This window comes from Dermacentor variabilis, chromosome 8 (assembly GCF_050947875.1).
Source record: "Dermacentor variabilis isolate Ectoservices chromosome 8, ASM5094787v1, whole genome shotgun sequence".
Taxonomy (NCBI): Eukaryota; Metazoa; Arthropoda; class Arachnida; order Ixodida; family Ixodidae; genus Dermacentor; species Dermacentor variabilis.
The window spans coordinates 93,441,941-93,457,710 of NC_134575.1; the positions used below are offsets into that span (position 1 = coordinate 93,441,941).

A 15,770-nucleotide genomic window follows, 5' to 3' on the forward strand; every position below is an offset into this window, starting at 1 on the left:
CGCCGTACGTAGAGCCATACCGAGTTCTTCGCAGAGTCAGCAGCCTCACATGTGAGATATCACCCGTGACTTCGACGTCTTCTACCCCACAAAGAACTGATAACGTGCACCGCTTCGCGACTAAACCGCTATAACTCGCAAACTGATTTGACACCCTAAGACGCATCGAGACGATGCTTCTGCCACCGAGGGTTAACGTCACGTACTAGATTGAGCCGCTGTGGACTCAAGGACATTTGGAGGGAAAGAGGAGGTTGAAGTGTCTCGACGATCGGTAGATTCTGTTACGCTGGCCACTGAGCTACAACCCTGTAACCGTATATATTTAAATACATATATTGTTACGTGGTACTGACGTATGAAGAACACAGTAGCAATACTTTGGAAGACGAAACTAACATTTATTGGGCGTGCAGGCTACACTTAAAGAAAGGCGACAGCGGCGAACACAGTCGGTGATCGTCAAAATCTGATCAGCGGGTCAAGCGCGCTGGCTTTTATACTTCAGTCATCGAATGTTCCAGAGTAATCGCTGGGACCCACGTGCCTTCCAAAAAGTTCTACACCATTCGCGTCATGCATCAATGCAATCAGATTACGCAAGGTTCGGCGACAACAGACAGCGGATAGAATCATCGATAACATTCCGGAACCTTCCGATAGATGCGGGCGCGTCCTGCGCTGTGCGATAACATTTGTTAGGCGGTGTCAAGTGGCCACCCGGAAAAGATAAACAAATACATGTGTCAATATCCCCCCCTTAAAAAGCATTAACCCGATGATGCAAACTAACGAAAGTAGTAAACAAGAACGCCCATAGCAAATAAAAAGAAATGAGGAAATTCGTCAACGTGCGTTAAAGGGCTCAAGACCCATCACGTGGACCACTTCCGATTGTGCGCGGTGCCACTGTGAAAGCGAATTGCCGTCTGACACGACCTCATAGTCCAGTTCGCCAAAACGTCGGATGATCTTGTAGGGTCCGCAATAGCGTCGCAATAGTTTCTCACCGAGTCTTCGTCGGCGTATCGGGGTCCACACCCAAAAGCAGTCCCCCGGTTGGTACTCGGCGTAGCGTCGTCTGAGATTGTAGTGTCGGTTGTCGGTACGCTGCTGGTTCTTGATCCTTAGGCGGCAGAGCTGTCGGGCTTCTTCGGCGCGCTGAAGATAGGTGGCGACATCAAGATTCTCTTCGTCGCAGACGTGTGGCAGCAAGGCGTCGAGTCTCGTCGTCGGGTGCCTGCCGTAAACCAGCTTGAACAGCGTGATCTGTGTTTTTTCTTGCACCGACCTGTTGTAAGCAAAGGCGACGTACGGCAGGACCGCGTTCCACGTCTTGTGCTCGACATCCACGTACATTGCTAGCCTGTCGGCGAGGGTCTTGTTCAGGCGCTCCGTGAGATCATTCGTCTGCGGGTTACCGGTAGGCAATTGTCCTCCTGTGGCTTGTCTGGTTGTATTGCAGAATGGCTTGGGTGACCTCTGCTGTAAAAGCCTTTCCTCTGTCGGTGATGAGTACTTCTGAGGCACCATGTCGCAGCAGGATGTTCTCGACGAAAAATTTCGCCACTTCGACTGCGCTGCCTTTTGGTAGAGCTTTAGTTTCATCGAAGAGGGTGAGATAGTCCATCGCCACGACGATCTACTTATTTCCGGATGTTGACGTCGGAAACAGTCCCAAGAAATCCATCCCAATCTGCTGAAATAGTCGACAAGTAGGTTCGATTGGCTTTGGTAATCCTGCTGGCCTGGTCGGTGGTGTCTTGGGTCGCTGACAGTCTCGGCATCTCTTGACGTAACGGGCGACGTCGGCGGTCTGACGCGGCCAGTAATACCTTTCCTGTATCCTCGACAGCGTCCAGGAGAATCCGAGGCACCCAGTGGTTGGATCGTGATGTACGGCGTACAGTACTTCTGGACGCAGCGCTGACGGAACAACAAGAAGGTAGTTGGCGCGGACTGGTAATAAGTTCTTCACGAGTAGGTTGTTTTGTAGTGTGAACGAAGACAATCCGCGCTTAAATGCCGTAGGGACAACCTCGGTGTTCCCTTCCACCCCGTCACTACCACCAGATGTCCCGTGGTATCCCGGCACGTCCACCAGATGTCACGTGGTTAGTGACGTATGAAGAACACAGTAGCAGTGCTCTGAAAGATGAAACTTTTATTTGGTGAACCTGTGCCCCCAAAAACACGCTACACTTAAAGTGTGGCGACAGCGGCGAACACAGTCGGCGATCGTCAAAATCTGATCAGCTGGTGAAGGGCATCGGCTTTGATACACCAGTCGTCGAATGTTCCAGAGTAATCGCTGGGACCCGGGTGTCTTCCACAAAGTTCTACACTATTCGGGTCGCGCGTCCATGCAATCAGATTACACAAGGTTCGGTGACAGGCAGCCGATAGAACCATCGATAATATTCCAGAAACTTCCGATACACGCAGGGGCATCCTGCGCTGTGCGATAACATTCGTTAGGCGGTGCCAAGCAGTCACCCAGAAAAGATAAACAAGTACACGTGTCAATGTTTTCTCCTTGTAACAATATATAAAGAATAATAATAATAATATTTGGGGTTTTACGTGCCAAAACCACTTTCTGATTATGAGGCACGCCGTAATGGAGGACTCCGGAAATTTTGACCACCTGGGGTTCTTTAACGTGCACCTAAATCTAAGCACACGGGTGTTTTCGCATTTCGCCCCCATCGATATGCTGCCGCCGTGGCCGGGATTCGATCCCGCGACCTCGTGCTCAGCAGCCCAACACCATAGCAGCTGAGCAACCACGGCGGGTTATATAAAGAATGTCCAGGATACATGACATTTATAGCTTTTCTGGTATTGGTTTATCAGTCTAGCTGGCCGAAGTTTCAATGAGTTATTGTATAGATGCCTGCAGAAGCAGAGTGATATGAATGAAATCAGCATAAGAGGGAGCAATTGTTTATACGCACCTTCAGCGAGCAAAACAAAGCCTTTAGCATTTTTCTTAAGTATTTGCACTGCAACCTTTACCATCTCCCCAAGACCTGGTGTTGATTGGTTGTATACTTTACGTTCTAACCAGAACGGCATGTAGTCACTTGCGAATAGACCTGAAATAATTGTTTGGGATCAACATTCACTTGTGTATTCAGGTAGAGTTATTACCACGCTATAAATATGCAAATGACACTCGAAAGCACTTATCAGCAGACACTTCACCTGCTGGTAAATTAAATGCAGAATCTTCGGAAATAACGAAATTTATTTGACCACAGCATTGGAGAAAATGTCCAGCATAAGCATCCAGGTATAATATTTTCGCAATATTTGGCCATTTTCTTCTCGACACTCAAGTCTTCAAAAAAAAGCGGGAAATCTTAACGGCTTTCATATTGGACACTAATACAAGAGCAAATCAAACAAGGCAAAAAACAAAACACCAACGCCATTCCTATAGCTTGAGTTTTACCTTGAAAAATACAAGCGGTCCCAGTGAAAGCTAAAAGGCAATGTAAATTAAGCACTGGACTGGCGTATACAGAGAGATGACAGCGCAATTACGCAATATAGGCCCTATGTTACCGGTCAGAGAATGGCTGGTGTTTCTTTCTTACATAAAGATTCTGAATCTTTTATGACATTAATTGCCTTTGTTGAGTTATGGCTTTTGAATAATTACTCAAGAGCACGTCACACCACAGAATTGGCCAACTAAATGGTTATAGGGACCCTTGACAAATTAGTTCTTATATATACATTGTAGCTTGTAGACATTTTATACATTGTAGAATATTCAGAGACAGTATGTTTTGGAATATATAAAATGTTGAAATATAACCTATACTTGGTGTATAATGACCTGACCACTTTTTTGTACATTTCATGGTTTGCCGCACAGCATTTTAGGCTTAAAAATTCCGCCAGAATACATCTCAGTACGTCTGTCGAACATACAATGAGCTTTGAAGCAATGTAGTGAAACAACGCATTGCTACTGCTCAAACGCGTACGCGACGTATACAAGGCATGTAGTGCAGCGGCGCTCCTCTTTCGAGCTTCCTTCTGGACACATTGCGCCATCTAGCGGCCACACCGGGCGGTCCACGCGTTCGTGCGCCTGAGTATACATTCACGCGTATAAAACTCCTACGACATGCATTTACAAGGCATATATAAATAGCAGCCGAGAATGCCGAGAGGCTGCTGCCACTTCGTCGTCTTTACGATCGACGACTTTGTCCTCTTTTCCACCATAACAATATATTGAAAAAAATATTATGTGGATATATAGTACAAAAAGGTGCAGCGGTGGCGTAGAGATAGAGCATTTACCTCGCGAGCAAGAGGACCGTGGCTCGAATCCCGCTGCCGCGCAATCTTCCACTGGATATTTAAAAAAATCCGCGTGTTGATAAAATTGCATAAACAGGCCTGGCGTGCGGTCTGATCCTGGTGACCAGAACCGGCAACGCACTCCCTCACGAGAGCACGATGGGCCATCCTGGTGCAGTATTTGGCTACAACCTCCTATATGAATCCAACAATCAAACCCCGGCCTTCAGTCCACAGCACCTGCGAAGCAACTGACTACGGCGGCGGTGAGACCTGTGACGCAGCAGAAGGTGTTAAGAATCTCTGGGTCCGGAGAGGCCGCCATTGGAACCTGAACCTGGCAACGTTTAACGATCGAACATTATTAGTGAGGCTAGTCTACAAGTGCTACTGGAGGAATTCGCGGGCAGGAAATGGGATATAATAGGGCTCAGTGAGGTTAGGAGGACAAAAGAAGCATATACAGTGCTGAAAAGCGGACCCGTCCTGTGCTACCGGGGTTTAGCGGAGAGACGAGAACCAAGAGTCGAATTTCTGATTAATAAAGATATAGCTGGTAACATAGAGGAATTCTATAGCATTAACGAGAACCTGGCAGGTCTTGTGGTGAAACTTAATAAGAGGTACAAATTGAAGGCCGTACGTGTGTACGCCCCTACATGCAGTCATGATGACCAGGAAGTCGAAAGCTTCTATGAAGATTTGGAATCGGCGATGGGTAAAGTCAGAACAAACTAAACAATACTGATGGGCGACTTCAGTGCCAAGGGGAAGGCAAGAAGCACGCTGGAGACAAATCAGTAGAGGAATATGGCATAGATTCTAGGAATAGCAGGGGAGAGTTATTAGTAGAGTTTGGAGAACTGAATAATATGCGGATAATGAATACTTTCTTTCGCAAGTGGTATAGCCGAAAGGGGACACAGAGGAGCCCGAATGGCGAGACTAAAATGAAATAGACCTCATACTCTGGGCTCACCCTAGCATCATACAAGATGTGGACGTGCTCGACAAGGTGCGCTGCAGTGACCATAGGATGGTAAGAACACGAATTAGCCTAGACCTGAGGAGGGAACGGAAGAAACTGGTACATAAGAAGCCGATCAATGAGTTAGCGGTAAGAGGGAAAATAGAGGAATTCCGCATCAATCTACAGAACAAGTATTCTGCTTTAACTCACGAAGAGGAACTTAGTGTTGAAGCAATGAAGGACAATCTTATGGGCATCATTAAGAAGTGTGCAATTGAAGTCGGTGGCAACTTCATTAGACAGGATACCCGTAAGTTATCGCAGGAGGCGAAAGATCTCATTAAGAAACGCCAGTGTGTGAAAGCCTCTAACCCTACAGCTAGAATAGAACTGGCAGAACTTTCGAAGTTAATCAATAAGCGTTAGTCAGCTGACATAAGAAAATATAATATGGATAGAAATGAACATGGAATTAGGAACGGAAGAAGCCTAAAGGCAGTCAAGAAGAGACTAGGAATAGGTAATAATCAGATGTATGCGTTAAGAGACAAAGCTGGCAATATCATCACTAATATGGATGAGATAGTTCAAGTGGCTCAGGAGTTCTATAGAGATTTATAGAGTACCAGTGGTACCCACGACGATAATGGAAGAGAGAATAGTCTAGAGGAATTTGACATCCCACAAGTAACGCCAGAGGAACTAAAGAAAGCCTTGGGAGCTATGCAAAGGAGGAAGGCTGCAGGGGAAGATCTGGTAACCGCAGATTTGTTGAAGGATGGTGGGCAGATTGTTCTAGTTATACTGGCCATCCTGTCTACGCAATCACTCATGAATACGAGCGTGCCGGAATCTTGTAAGAACACTAACATAATCATAATCCATAAGCAAGGGTACGCCAAAGATTTGAAAAATTATAGACCGATCAGCTTACTGTCCATTGCCTATAAAGTATTTACTAAGGTAACCGCAAATAGTATAAGAAACACCTTAGACTTCTGGCAACAAAAGGACCAGGCAGGATTTAATAAAGGCTACTCAACAATAGAAAATATTCACACTATCAATCAGGTGATATGGAAATGTGCGCAATATATCAAGCCCTTATATATAGCTTTCATCGATTACGAGAAAGCCTTTGATTCAGTTGAAACCTCAGCACTCATGCAAGCATTACGGAATCAGGGTGCAGACGAGCCGTACGTAAAAATACTGAAAGATATCGGTAGCGGCTCCACAGCCACTGTAGTCCTCCATAAAGAAAGCAACAAAATCACAATAAAGAAGGGCGTCAGGCAGTGAGATACGATCTCTCCATTGATAATTACAGCGTCCTTACAGCAGGTATTCGGCGACGTGGATTGGGAAGAATTTGTATAAGAGTTAATGGAGAGTACCTTAGTAACATGCGATTCGCTGATGATATTGCCTTGCTTAGTAAGTCAGGGGTGCAATTGTAATGCATGCTCACTGACTTCAATAACGAAGCAGAAGGGTGGGCCTGAAAATTAATCTGAAGAAAACTGAAGTAATGTGTAACAGTCTCGGACGGGCTGGGGTGCGTTTGGCAGGCATTCTCAGATCATGAACAGCAGGTTGCCATTCTCCCTCAAAAGAAAAGTCTATAACAGCTGTGTCTTATAGTACTCACGTACGGGGCAGGAACCTGGAGGCTTACGAAAAGGGTTCTACTTAAATTGAGGACAACGTATCAAGTTATGGAAAGAAGAATGATGGGTTTAATCTTAAGGGATAAGAATAGAACAGAATGGGTGAGGGAACAAACGCGAGGCAATGACATCTTAGTTGAAATCAAGAAATAGAAATTGCGCATAGTCATGACATGTAATGAGGAGGGAAGATAACCGATGCTCATTAAGGGTTACGGACTGCATTCCAAGAGAAGGGTTGCGTGGCAGGGGGCGGCAGAAAGTTAGACGGGAGGATGAGATTAAGAAGTTTAGAGTAAGAACATGGCCACAATTAGCACATGACCGGCATGATGATGATGATGATGATGATGATGATGATGATGATGATGATGATGATGATGTAGCTCATATTCCACAAGAGTTTGCTCTGGAAGAATGAGATGGCGCTTTGGGAGGCGCCTAAGAAACGATTTGAAGATTGGTTTAAAGAAAAGTAGGAAAACGACCAAAAAAAAGAAGCCATACAAAAACAAAGTTCACAACAGGGGATCAGAAAGTTTGGTTATGGGAACTTATCGCCGTTTTTTTTGTCTTCAATTTTTACCTTAGGTAGTCATTAGGCAATATAATAACGATACCGAATAACGAATATAATAACCATCAGCAGGTTGTCTCAAGCGCTCACGAATGCGAAACCATTACCACTTTTGCCCTGCTACTCCGCGACCAGCTCTCGGAAATATATCTAGGGAGTCCCTCATTGTTCTCCATTCATGGTGAAAAATGAGGAACGGTAGAGAGAACACGTCTGCAGTAGCTGGCTGCAAAAATACTTTATTGCATATTAAGGCATGGAATGAATCTATGACGAAGTTCGCGCACCGCTCCTACCCAAGCTACCTTGTGTTGAGGTACTTCGCAGTGCACGGATTTCCTCGACGATAAAAGAAAAACTTCAATAATGCGCCAGCATTGCGTCTCTAACCTCTAAAGAAAGAAATTCAACCCTGGTACGTTGAAAATAGTGAGTACCCGTCCTTCAATGAGTGTTCCAAAACAAGTGTGGCAGATCTGACGGAAACCAGGGTCACACCGAAAGCACACGAATTTTCGAAGCTGATAGTTTGGTGATGGTTCACAGAGTAAGCAAGCGACTAGCAATAATACGTCTTTGGTGTTCCGCCCCCCCCCCCACCCCTGCAAGATGTAACAAAGTTGAGAATACCTATATTTCGAGCTTCTTGCGCGGCAAGATTGAATCTACCGCAACGGAGCACATTCGTGGCTCATAGTGCGGAAAATAAACAATCAGATAGTGGCCGCACCTAGGAAGCTTAATTGAGTCACAAACGTAACAAGTCGCTGTTTCAAAGTGGCCCGAAAATAAACAATGAAGAGCAAGAAACGCCGAACTTGATTCATTTCAAAATGTGAAACTTTGGAGAGCTTGGAACGCAATTCTAACCCCTATTCTTGTACAAGCAGAGTACACGCAACTCACATAGTTTAGGCAAGGGGTAATAAGCTCCAAGAGCGCTCACATCCTTACACGTCCTTTAAATTTGTGGCTATAGCTTCGTGTTGGCCACCTAATCACCGTATACAATATCTGCGCCATAGCAAGGGATTCCTGAGCCGCACCGGCGTAACGCACCACGATTCTAAGGCTGAAGGCAACATAGGTAGCTGAGGCAAGCAATGGACGCGTCACACGGTTATCAAACATGGTGGCACCTGTTAGTTCGCATCAAACGGATCTACATGACGCGAGCTTCGGTGCAAGCAGCACAGAATAATTCTACTATTTTAGAATTTTAGAGCGCTTCACAAACTTTCTTAGAGATAACTTTTTTGTGCGCCTCTAACAATTTGGCTACCTATACTGGGTAACTCAGTGTTGCCTGGTCGAATGCACAGGGCGTGGGTCTTTTGTGCTGAGAGAACTAGGCTCACGTGATTAAATGCGTTTAGCATCGAATCAATATAGTGGCAGAACCCATTGTCACCATCGGAACAAGTTATGTATGAGGCGTGTACTGCGGCGGTATTCCTTTTTGGCGCGTCCCTAGTAAGAATACTCGGCGCAATCTAGTGCTACCAACGGTGGAAATCTAGCACAGAGAAACGCGTCGTGCGGCAACCGGGCTTCTCTCTCCCTCTCGCGCTTCATTTTGCTCATGCTGCGCCATTTATTGACTCTGTTGTAAAGTCCGCGTGTATATTCTGGGACGACAAGTCTGGCGGGACAGAGCCTGCGGGCGCTTAGGGTTGTTATCTCACTTACCACACACTGAGCTGCACACACTGCGTGACCACACTTGTGAGAGGTTATTTCAGCGGCACATACACAGTGAATGCATGGAGCAGCTTGTTTTTTATTGCGATAAGGACTTGCCCTTAAGGCATAATTCTTGATGCGTATATGTGTATTATACGTGTGCTGTGAGGCCTGTGTTGTGTATGAATTGAAGCAGTGTTTTGTGGAATCTGTTGTCATGTATCCAGCGGTCATAGCTGGTTGTCACACTGTAGCGGAGGCCGGCTTGCAGTAGGAGAGGCAAGCGTTCCGATTTTAAACCAGTACATGTCCATATTAGGTGGTATGCATCTGCTTCCATCACAGGAACGGAGCAGTATGGACACGTAGCTCCCAGTGGTAAATGCGACCAGTTCCACCTTGAGATAACAGCCGGTGTAAGGGCCACCCCTGCCCGAAGCCTCCTAAGCACAACTTCCTCCGCCCTAGTAAGGTGAAGGGGGAGGGAGCAGGCACACGGTGGGATAAGAGCGCGTGTGTGCTGCCGGAGAAAGTCTTTACGGGCTCAGTTAAGGGGTTGAGGTGGGAGGGGAATAGGCGGAAGATCAGGATTAGGAGGGCAGTGTGCCTCCTGGTCAGCAGCAATGTTATGAGGGTTCGCTGAATGGCCTTGAATCCAGTGTACCTTGACGCAAGTAGCCGTCTTACTATTCATAGTGTGTATTGTCTCGCAGATTTCCATCGCCTTATCAACCTTCTTGAGTTCCTGAATAGCCGCTAAAGAATCAGTGAAGATATCTAGTTGCTTGATGGTAGGCAGCTTAGATGTCGCATCTTGCACAGCGTCGTGGATGGCTTGAAGTTCCATTACTAGAGCGCCGGCTTCCGTAGATCAATAGCGCTGGTGGCCGCTGATGGAATGATGCGTAGAACTCAGGAATGATGTCCTTCCGCCGTCTAGGAGAATAGCAGCATCCGTATAGACTTTGCAGGTGTTAGCGATGGTGCATCGACGATATTGTGTTCGTCAATAATACCTGTTGTATCGCTGCGTCGCAACTTCGTTGGCTCATTAGTTGTGATGCTGGTGAATTCCCAGGGAGGCATTGGATAGGGCTGATTAGCTAAAGTATTGGCGTCAAAAGGGTTCCTTGAATAGCGGTATATACCCAGCGGATTTGTGGCACAGCCTGCTAATGCGTCCGTTTGCTCTCCTTGAGGAAACCTTGTGACGAGAGTTTGGTTCCGCTCAACATCGGACGAACTTAAGGGATGTTTTTGTCATTGTATAGCGCTACATTCCCAGTTACCAAATTTGGTGTCAAGGCCTATCAGCACATAGCAAGTCAGCGAAGTTGGCATTAAATAGGTTCATTGGAGATCAGCCCAGACCGAGCGGCACATACCCAGTGCTCAGTGTCGGCCTCAAGAAGTTCTTTCCAACAGCGATACACACCCACTCGCGCGTCTACAGTGACCGACGCCGGCGTGAAAGAGGTTCGTTCAAGAGCGCTACATATGTGCACATCACACTGCAGCTTACTCAGTGACCCTATTTGATCCGATTGTTGGTTTCGACCCTTGTTCCTTCAACAAGCCGCCCGATGCCCTACCCGTTCGACCACGCACTACCCAGTGACCCACTTAAGACGTACTGGTGGGCTAGTTGGTTAGCCATGACAGAATATGGCAGCGCACTTGGAAACAAAGACGTAACACAGGATGACACACTGCTCGTGTTTGTTTATTGTTTCATGTCTCTATTTCCAAGTGAGCTGACATATTCCAACAATGACTCAGGCAGGCAGAAGAAGGGTTAGGTACAAACATACATGGACACAAACCAACATAAGTTGACAAATACTTAGCCCCGAGTGGATGCGGGAAGAATCGTAACTCATTAAAAGAATATCTGCTGTAGTTGATAATGTCACGCGAGATAGCTTCTAGGTCTGTTTAAGTTGCCTGACGAAATTAGAATTGCTGAAGTAGTACCACAAGCCTTCACAAGAGTGATCTGTATATGCTTGCATGTAGCAGGCTTAATTAGCTATTTCAATCGCTTACATCATCATCATCATCACCAGCAGCAGCAGCAGCAGCCTGCTTACGCCCACTGCAGGGCAAAGGCCTCTCCGATACTTCTCCAACTACCCCGGTCATGTACTAATTGTGGCCATGTTGTCCCTGCAAACTTCTTAATCTCATCCGCCCACCTAACTTTCTGCCGCCCTCTGCTACGCTTCCCTTCCCTTGGAATCCATTCCGTAACTCTTAACGACCATCGGTTATCTTCCCTCCTCATTAGGTGTCTTGCCCATGCCCATTTCTTTTTCTTGCTTTCAACTAAGATATCATTAACTCGCGTTTGTTCCCTCACCCAATCTGCTCTTTTCTTATCCCTTAACGTTACACCTATCATTGTTCTTTCCATAGCTAGTTGCGTCGTCCTCAATTTAAGTAGCACCCTTTTCGTAAGCCGCCAGGTCTCTGCGCCGTACGTGAGTACTGGTAAGACACAGCTGTTATAAACTTTTCTCTTGAGGGATAATGGCAATCTGCTGTTCATGATATGAGAATGCCTGCCAAACGCACCCCAGCCCATTCTTATTCTTCTGATTATTTCAGTCTCATGATCCGGATCCGCAGTCACTATCTGTCCTAAGTAAATGTATTCCCTCACCACTTCCAGCACCTCACGACCTATCGTAAACTGCTGGTCTCTTCCGAGACTGTTAAACATTAGTTTTCTGCAGATTAATCTTTAGACCAACCCTTCGGCTTTGCCTCTCCAGGTCAGTGAGCATGCATTGCAGTTGGTCCCCTGGGTTACTAAGCAAGGCAATATCATCAGCGAATCGCAAGTTACTAAGGTACTCTCCATTAACACTTATCCCCAATTCTTCCCAATCAAGGTCTCTCAATACCTCCTGTAAGCACGCTGTGAATAGCATTGGAGAGATCGCGTCTCCCTGCCTGACGCCTTTCTTTATTGGGATTTTGTTGCTTTCTTTATGGAGGACTACGGTGGCTGTGGAGCCGTTATAGATATATTTCAGTATTTTTACATACGGCTCGTCTACACCCTGATTCCGCAATGCCTCCATGACTGCTGAGGTTTCGACTGAATCAAACGCTTTCTCGTAATCAATGAAAGCTATATATAAAGGTTGATTATACTCCGCACATTTTTCTATCACCTGATTGATAGTGTGAATATGGTCTATTGTTGAGAAGCCTTTACGGAATCCTGCCTGGTCCTTTGGTTGACGGAAGTCTAAGGTGTTACTGACTCTATTTGCAATTACCTTAGTAAATACTTGGCAGGCAATGGACAGTAAGCTGATCAGTCTGTAATTTTTCAAGTCTTTGGCGTCCCCTTTCTTACGGATTAGGATTATGTTAGCGTTTTTCCAAGATTCCGGTACGTTCGAAGCCATGAGGCATTGCGTATACAGGGTGGCCAATTTTTCTAGAACAATCTGCCCGCCATCCTTCAACAAATCTGCTGTTACCTGATCCTCCCCAGCTGCCTTCCCCCTTTGCATAGCTCCCAAGGCTTACTTTACTTCTTCGGGTGTTACCTTCGGGATTTCGAATTCCTCTAGACTATTCTCTCTACCATTATCGTCGTGGGTACCACTGGTACTGTATAAATCTCTATAGAACTCCTCAGCCACTTGAACTATCTCATCCATATTAGTAATGATATGGCCGGCTTTGTCTCTTAACGCATGCATCTGATTCTTGCCAATTCCTAGTTTCTTATTCACTGCTTTTAGGCTTCCTCCGTTCCAGAGAGCATGTTCGACTCTATCCATATTATACTTCCTTATGTCAGCTGTCTTACGCTTGTTGATTAACTTCCAAAGTTCTGCCAGTTCTATTCCAGCTGTAGGATTAGAGGCTTTCATACATTGGCGTTTCTTGATTAGATCTTTCGTCTCCTGCAATAGCGTACTGGTATCCGGTCTAGCGGAGTTACCACCGACTTCTATTGCACACTCCTTAATGATGCCCACAAGATTGTCATTCATTGCTTCAACACTAAGGTCCTCTTCCTGAGTTAAAGCCGAATACCTATTCTGTAGCTTGATCTGGAATTTCTCTATTTTCCCTCTTACCGCTAACTCATTTATCGGCTTCTTATGTACCAGTTTCTTCCGTTCCCTCCTCAGGTCTAGGCTTATTCGAGTTCTTACCATCCTATGGTCACTGCAGCGCACCTTGCTGAGCACGTCCACATCTTCTTTGATACCAGGGTTAGCGCAGAGTATGAAGTCTATTTCATTTCTAGTCTCGCCGTTCGGGCTCCTCCACGTCCACTTTCGGCTATCCAGCTTGCGGAAGAAGGTATTCATTATCCGCATATTATTCTGTTCCGCAAACTCTACTAATAGCTCTCCCCTGCTATTACTGGTGCCTATGCCATATTCCCCAACTGCTTTGTCTCCAGCCTGCTTCTTGCCTACCTTGGCATTGAAGTCGCCCATCAGTATAGTGTATTTTGTCTTGACTTTACCAATCGCCGATTCCACGTCTTCTTAGAAGCTTTCGACTTCCTGGCCATCATGAATGGATGTAGGGGCGTAGACCTGTAGAACCTTCATTTTGTACCTCTTATTAAGTTTCACAACAAGATCTGCCACCCTCTCGTTAATGCTATAGAATTGCTGTATGTTACCAGCTATATTCTTATTAATCAGGAATCCGACTCCTAGCTCTCGTCTCTCCGCTAAACCCCGGTAGCACAGGACGTGCCCGCTTTTTAGCACTGTATATGCTTCTTTTGGCCTCCTAACTTCACTGAGCCCTATTATATCCCATTTACTGCCCTCTAATTCCTCCAATAGCACAGCTAGACTCGCCTCACTAGATAACGTTCTAGCGTTAAACGTTGCCAGGTTCATATTCCAATGGCGGCCTTTCACCGAGCTTTAAGTTTACTGTTCACCACTCTCCGAGTCAAATCCGGCACTCAGTCTGGCAGCAGTGAACTTTGGCATTGCACACTAAATCTACGCCTCTTTCAGATACGCCTACTGCCAATACATCGCTGATGCTGCCTGATACTCCGGAACTGGCATAGTGGGACGTGTTTCCTGCATCGGCGACGAAAGCTGCGCATCACCAGAGGGCAACGGTTCACCGCTGCTACATAAAGAAGCTGCAAGAAAGTCGTCGTCCACAGTCCGGCAGCAGTGCACTTTGGCATCGCACACTAAATCTACGCCTCTTCCAGGTGAGAAATTTCCAGCTGCATTTGCAGCAGTTAAACTTCGTAAGCTGTCCACTGCTGCCGGACGTACTGTTCTTGTCTTTGATGCGTTGCTAGTGATTTCATTTGTGTTGGCAAACTATGTCTAAAGATGCGCGCGATACCGCCAAAGCCATAGAAGACTTACGATGTGAATTGAGAAAGGAACTTCGAGATATAAAAGATGCTTTGATGGAAGTGAAAGATCTCAGAGAAGATATTCAGTCGGTAATGAGGCTAAACGAAGAGCTCAGAGCTGAAAATAATAGGCTGCACCGCAGGATAGAGCAGGTTGAGCAATATCAGCGCTGAAGTAATCTGGAAATTAAGGTTGTTCCGCCTGATGTTGAACCACTTGCAGCAGTTAAGAAAATCGGCGTCCTCATTCAAGAAGACATAACTGCGGATGACGTCGATATCTGTCACAGAGTACCGACCGCTCGTCATGACCAAAGTAAAATAATTGTCGGATTTGTGCGCAGGACAAAGAAGGCTGCTGTTTTAAGCAAGTCAAAGAAAGTCAGAATCGATAGCAAGGACTTCGGCAGCCAGACGTCCTCTGCAGTATATGTCAATGAACATCTGACGAAACACGGCAAACAGCTTCTCTGGTCAGGTATACAGAGAAAGAAGGAAATGTGGTGGAAATTTGTTTGGACATAGGGGGGCAGTGTCTTTTCACGCAGAAACGAAGGCTCGCCTGTACTGAAAATCAGAAACGCTAACGACCTCGATAAGATGACTGCAGAAGCAGGAGGAACTACTGGACAATAAACACGGTATCTGAACACGCCCAAATTTGACAGACGCTCGCAAGTTTCATGAACACTGTTAGAGCAACGCCTTGATGGCAACGCCTTGAAAGGCCTTGATGCGCTCTGGCGCATCAAGGCCTTTCATCTAAACACATGCAGCATACGCAACAAGACAGACATGATCCTTGATATCCTTGGCTCCTTTTCATTTAGTTTTGACTCTGTAGGTGAAGATCCGCCATACTTTGAAAACTATATTTACACTGGCCTAGTGCGTCCTTTAGTAAGAGGAGGCGGTGTGGCTATTTACGTTAAGCAGTCATTAAAACATGAAGTTATTTCCCAATTTTCTATTATTAACGAGGTTGTAGAGTGTCTTATGATACGCCTAGAAAAAGCATTTGCTGTTGTCGTTTATCGACCACCTTCTGGAACTAAATCTGGATTTGCCAAGTTCATGGAAGATGTGCTGGAATATTTGTGTCACACTGGCTTTCCATTTGTGGTAATGGGCGACGTGAATATCCATATGTTATCTCAGGATGCATCGTCACGTCAG

General features: G+C 46.0%; 1 protein-coding gene across 3 annotated transcripts in view; it reads right to left on the minus strand.

The window, feature by feature from the left end:
• The window catches only part of LOC142590414 (alkaline phosphatase, tissue-nonspecific isozyme-like), a 64,639-nt gene that overhangs the window by 17,553 nt on the left and 31,316 nt on the right, over positions 1-15,770 (minus strand). For 2 of the 3 annotated variants that reach the window (XM_075702508.1, XM_075702505.1), the window contains exon 5: positions 2,958-3,098. The exons of the other annotated variant lie outside the window; for it this stretch is intronic. In XM_075702508.1, coding sequence (XP_075558623.1) covers positions 2,958-3,098 — 141 coding nt within the window. The remainder of the gene's footprint in view (positions 1-2,957; positions 3,099-15,770) is intronic. 3 annotated transcript variants of the gene reach the window in all.